The sequence below is a fragment of the Lactuca serriola genome, chromosome 5 (assembly GCF_051521515.1).
Source record: "Lactuca serriola cultivar US96UC23 chromosome 5, Lser_US96UC23_V15, whole genome shotgun sequence".
In the NCBI taxonomy this organism is placed as follows: domain Eukaryota; kingdom Viridiplantae; phylum Streptophyta; class Magnoliopsida; order Asterales; family Asteraceae; genus Lactuca; species Lactuca serriola.
In genome coordinates this window covers 303,819,100-303,823,164 of record NC_136412.1, presented here as the reverse complement: position 1 = coordinate 303,823,164, position 4,065 = coordinate 303,819,100, and the positions used below count along the sequence as shown (strand labels likewise).

The 4,065-nt window shown below is 38.0% G+C and overlaps 1 protein-coding gene across 1 annotated transcript; it reads left to right on the top strand.

The window, feature by feature from the left end:
* Positions 1–2,173: 2,173 nt before the first annotated feature.
* Positions 2,174–3,253, top strand: LOC145054811 (uncharacterized). Its single transcript, XM_079003071.1, has 3 exons — positions 2,174–2,362; positions 2,766–2,966; positions 3,078–3,253. Exons 1-3 carry the CDS (start codon positions 2,252–2,254, stop codon positions 3,111–3,113), a joined length of 348 nt encoding a protein of 115 aa, XP_078859197.1. The 5' UTR covers positions 2,174–2,251; the 3' UTR covers positions 3,114–3,253.
* Positions 3,254–4,065: the final 812 nt, after the last annotated feature.

The window sequence follows — 4,065 nt, the reverse complement described above, 5'->3', positions numbered from 1 at the left end:
GAAAGATTGAAGACCTTTTACTCCAAGAATACACTTCCCCAAAAAGAAGTGTGGTCTAGAAAAAGGATAACCAAGATCTCAGGGTTTGGGAGGAAGATCCTGACCAAGTTCGAACTTAACTGTGTGTTGTTCCGATTTCACATCTTCCGGAACATACCAACTCAAAGCACTATCTCTGACGTCGAATTTCCTGCAATCAACCCAAATGACATCCTAATTATTGATGCACATTTCTGGAGTCATCAAGTTGATAGTCTCAGCATGGGAGCTTACCACGCTACTTTAAGCTTCCTTAAAGACTATGTTGCTGAATTCTACCGGTGCGACTATGAACTGACACATTTGTTCGGAACCGAAAATTACTTGGCTAAAATTGACTTCGTTCTACCAGAAGCTGGGTTATTGGCTGAAGGGCCAATCGATGAGTCGGTACTAGGGTTTGTCTACAAGCAAAAGAAGACAAACAAGAAGGACTTATTCTGAGTCCTTGACAAACATCTAGTTCCAACCAAAGCTCTTCAGAAATTCATCAGTCGTGCATCCAAGTCCAATGCCCCTGAACATGTCAAGGCAAAGTTTGTGAGTCAATTGCAACGGCACATTGAGGTTAGAGATTGGCTGTACAAAGCATACATTTTCATCAAGGAAGAAGCAAACTAAGATGACATGATTGCTAAGTTCACTTAGGGGGGGGATTGTTGGAACCTAAAAGTGAATCTCTAGCAATCACACAAAGAAGATCCGAAGTCAGTCTTAGGTCGGAAGTGGAATCTAGTCCGGAGTCACTGTGTGGTCAGATGTGAAGATTGTGTCCGAAGTAGAGAGTATGTTCGAAGAAAAGATGTTTCGAAATGGAGTATGAGTCTGAAACAGTCTATTCGTCTATACATTAATTGTTCTTGTATTTTCTGTGATGTAACGTTACTTAGGACCTACTCTTTTTATTTATTTGGATAATCAGAATGTCAGAAGTAGTGACATTGTCCGGTCCTTTGTATGTTTTCCGGTTTGTAATGTGTTTCTCCTTTTGCTATATAAGGAGTATTTAATGATAAGAACAATGAGACAGATTGTTGCTCCAAGATAGATGTATTTGAATTTACTTCACTTGCATCTTTCTCTCAAATCAAAACTCTTTCAAACATTCTACTTGTTCATTTATTGTCTTTACTTTGATTATACTCATTACTCTATATTTGATATATGAAGTACTTTGTTGATTCTCATCTTCAAGTCTCGACTGGTCTTGCCAGACTTGACTGGAACTCTTAATCAGAAGCAGACATTGATCTTAAGCATTAACTAAAGGTTTGAGTTTTCGAGCCTTGTCCCTGCGTAATCAAATCTTTGTTTTCATACCTCTTAGGGTTGGCCGTCATGGGTTGCTTTAGAAGCAAGTTAGGGTAATCTGGATTTTAATGAGGATTTAGGGTTTCCAAAACTAACGAATTTCATCAGTTTTACCATAATCACCCTCAAGAATTCGTTTTTCCCTATGTTCCCACATGCAAAATTCGGAGAGTTTTTGGGGCGCTGCCGCAAACCCCGTCGGGGCACAGCCAGGGGCTCTGCCCCTTGGACCCCGCTAGGGGTGCTGCCCCTAGACCCCACCAAAAGGGCGTTGCCCCTTTGGAAACCCCTAACCCTTGACTTGTCGAACCAGCTTCTAATTCGATCTTTATACATTCGTGCACTCCGCACAAACCCGTACATATGTTAGAGTAAAAATTATGAAGTCTCTTAGCTCACATGTTAGTTCTAATTACATAAAATGACATGTTGACGCTAAAATCACCAACACCAATGACGTTTAACGAATATCTTATTTTTATTATGAAGAAAGGTCTTCATGGAAATCACAAGTTGAATCACTAAAATTACTTATAAGCATCTCATTAGAACCGAAAAGAAAAGAGATTTGTTCGACAATACAGAAATGGATCGTAATGTTACACTATAATACCTGTGGTACAAGTATCTTTCTGATTCACTTTTGCATCATGTTTAATTGTTTCTACAAATATATATAAATAGCAAAACGTTTGTTCTTCTATCATGAAGAGAGTGATATATTGCATATTTTTAATAAATGTAGGAGGGCAAAATAGGAATAATGGATGAAGTTGTGGTGGGTGGTGAACAAGGGTTTCTATTGGATGACGAACAGTAGTAGGGAATAGGGATATCATACCATCTCATATTTGGAGGGTTTTTATTTTTTTGGCATTTGTGAATTAAACGAGAGAAAGAGATGCCGTGCCTGAATCTGTCAACAAATGTGAGCTTGGAGGGCGTTGATACCTCCGCCATCCTCTCCGAAGCCACCTCCACCGTCGCCGAACTCATCGGCAAACCCAAAGCCGTACGTACACTTCTCTCTCTCTCTCTCTCTCTCTCTCTCTCTCTCTCTCTCTCTCTCTCTCTCTCTCTCTCTCTCTCTCTCTCTCTCTCTGTTGTGTATGTGTGTGTGTTTTCTGTGCTTACTTCAAATCTGAAGGTTACTTGATGAGTTGATGTTATTATAGCTTCAAAAATTATCCAAGGAAAAGAAAACCCCCTTTCAATATGGGCCTTGACTTTTACTAGAGTTTAATGTTTCAGTGTTTATGAGTGAATTTTAATTTCCTTGGGTAGAAACGAATTAAGCACCGGTTATGGCAACATCACTTGGAAATTGATTGCACTGATTCTAGAATCATGATTAAGCAATGTAATTTGGTATTGAGTAAAAGCGTTGATGTAATTGTTTTGAAACGTGTGGGCAGTATGTGATGATCGTGTTGAAGGGATCCGTGCCGATGGCTTTTGGAGGTAGCGAGCAGCCAGCGGCGTATGGTGAGCTGGTGTCCATCGGAGGTCTGAATCCCGATGTAAACAAGAAAATAAGTGCTGCAGTTGCTGAGATTCTTAGCTCCAAGCTCTCTGTTCCCAAATCACGCTTCTTCCTCAAATTTTTCGACTCAGAGGTAACCTATATTATATGAATATCTATCTATCTCTTCTGTTTTCTTCATTGATATGAAATGTAGTGTGTGCTCATTTTGTTTGTTTGTTTGTGTTTTGATTTGATTTGACAGAGGTCTTTCTTTGGATGGAATGGATCAACCTTCTAGGCTATGTGCTATGTGTATGTTTATGGGTTGGTTGGATCAGATGAAGCATCAAATATGGATATCATATCATATTATTATTATTACTAGAAATATCAAAACATTGAAAGCTTATTATCCAAGCACTTTCTCTTCATGTCTCATATCGATGATGTTTGTATGAGTTAGTTTATGTGTAGCAGATGTGTTGTTTCAGCTGCTGTTATATGTATGTTGGGAAAGATTTACTCACTCACATCACATATACAGTTATAAATCCATGTTAAAAGATGAATTACCGTTTGATCCTTTGATACCTTAAAAGATGTAAATGCTAAGGGAGACCCCAATAGAAAGATTTTCATCTTTCTCAAAACCTTAACCCAAGAGTTTTGTTAAAAAGACAGAAACTGTAAAAGTTTGAATTTTCAAGATTTGATTTTTAGCTTGTTTTACTCTGACCAAAAGGCTAAACAGCAAACCAGTCCAATATAACAAATGATTAATATCATAAGGTGTTCAGAAAACCCAAATGAACTAGAAAAATAGATATTATCAAAATGCACGATATTATTGTAACTTTTGCACCTAAAATATCATAGTCGTAGTGCGCTTCTTAGAGATGCACAGACAGGTTTTTCAAAAAGTATCACACCCGTTTGGAAACCCGATTTGTAGCAATGGTGAAAAAATGGTTCGGAAATATAGGACCACTTTACAAGTTGGTTGACAACCTGATTAAGAAAACTGGTTTGAAAAACCGATATTTTCGTTGTAGTGTGTTTTGCTAGACTGAATTTCAGTGTTGGATCCAGATCAAGATAGTTGACTCCTTTAACTTGGTTAAAATGGTATTGTTTTACTTTTAATTTTCATTTTTTTTAGTATTTTTTAGCATCCAGGATCATTTCAGGGGACAAAGGTTTGCTTTGATGGGAAACCAAACCTTTAGGACCTATGAGCAACAATTTCGATT

Excerpts from the sequence above, each read along its gene's own strand:
- LOC145054811 (XM_079003071.1), top strand. The coding sequence starts at position 2,252 with ATGCCGTGCCTGAATCTGTCAACAAATGTGAGCTTGGAGGGCGTTGAT. Across the intron at positions 2,363-2,765 it reads TCATCGGCAAACCCAAAGCC|TATGTGATGATCGTGTTGAA; the intron begins GTACGTACACTT and ends ACGTGTGGGCAG. Across the intron at positions 2,967-3,077 it reads TCAAATTTTTCGACTCAGAG|AGGTCTTTCTTTGGATGGAA; the intron begins GTAACCTATATT and ends TTGATTTGACAG.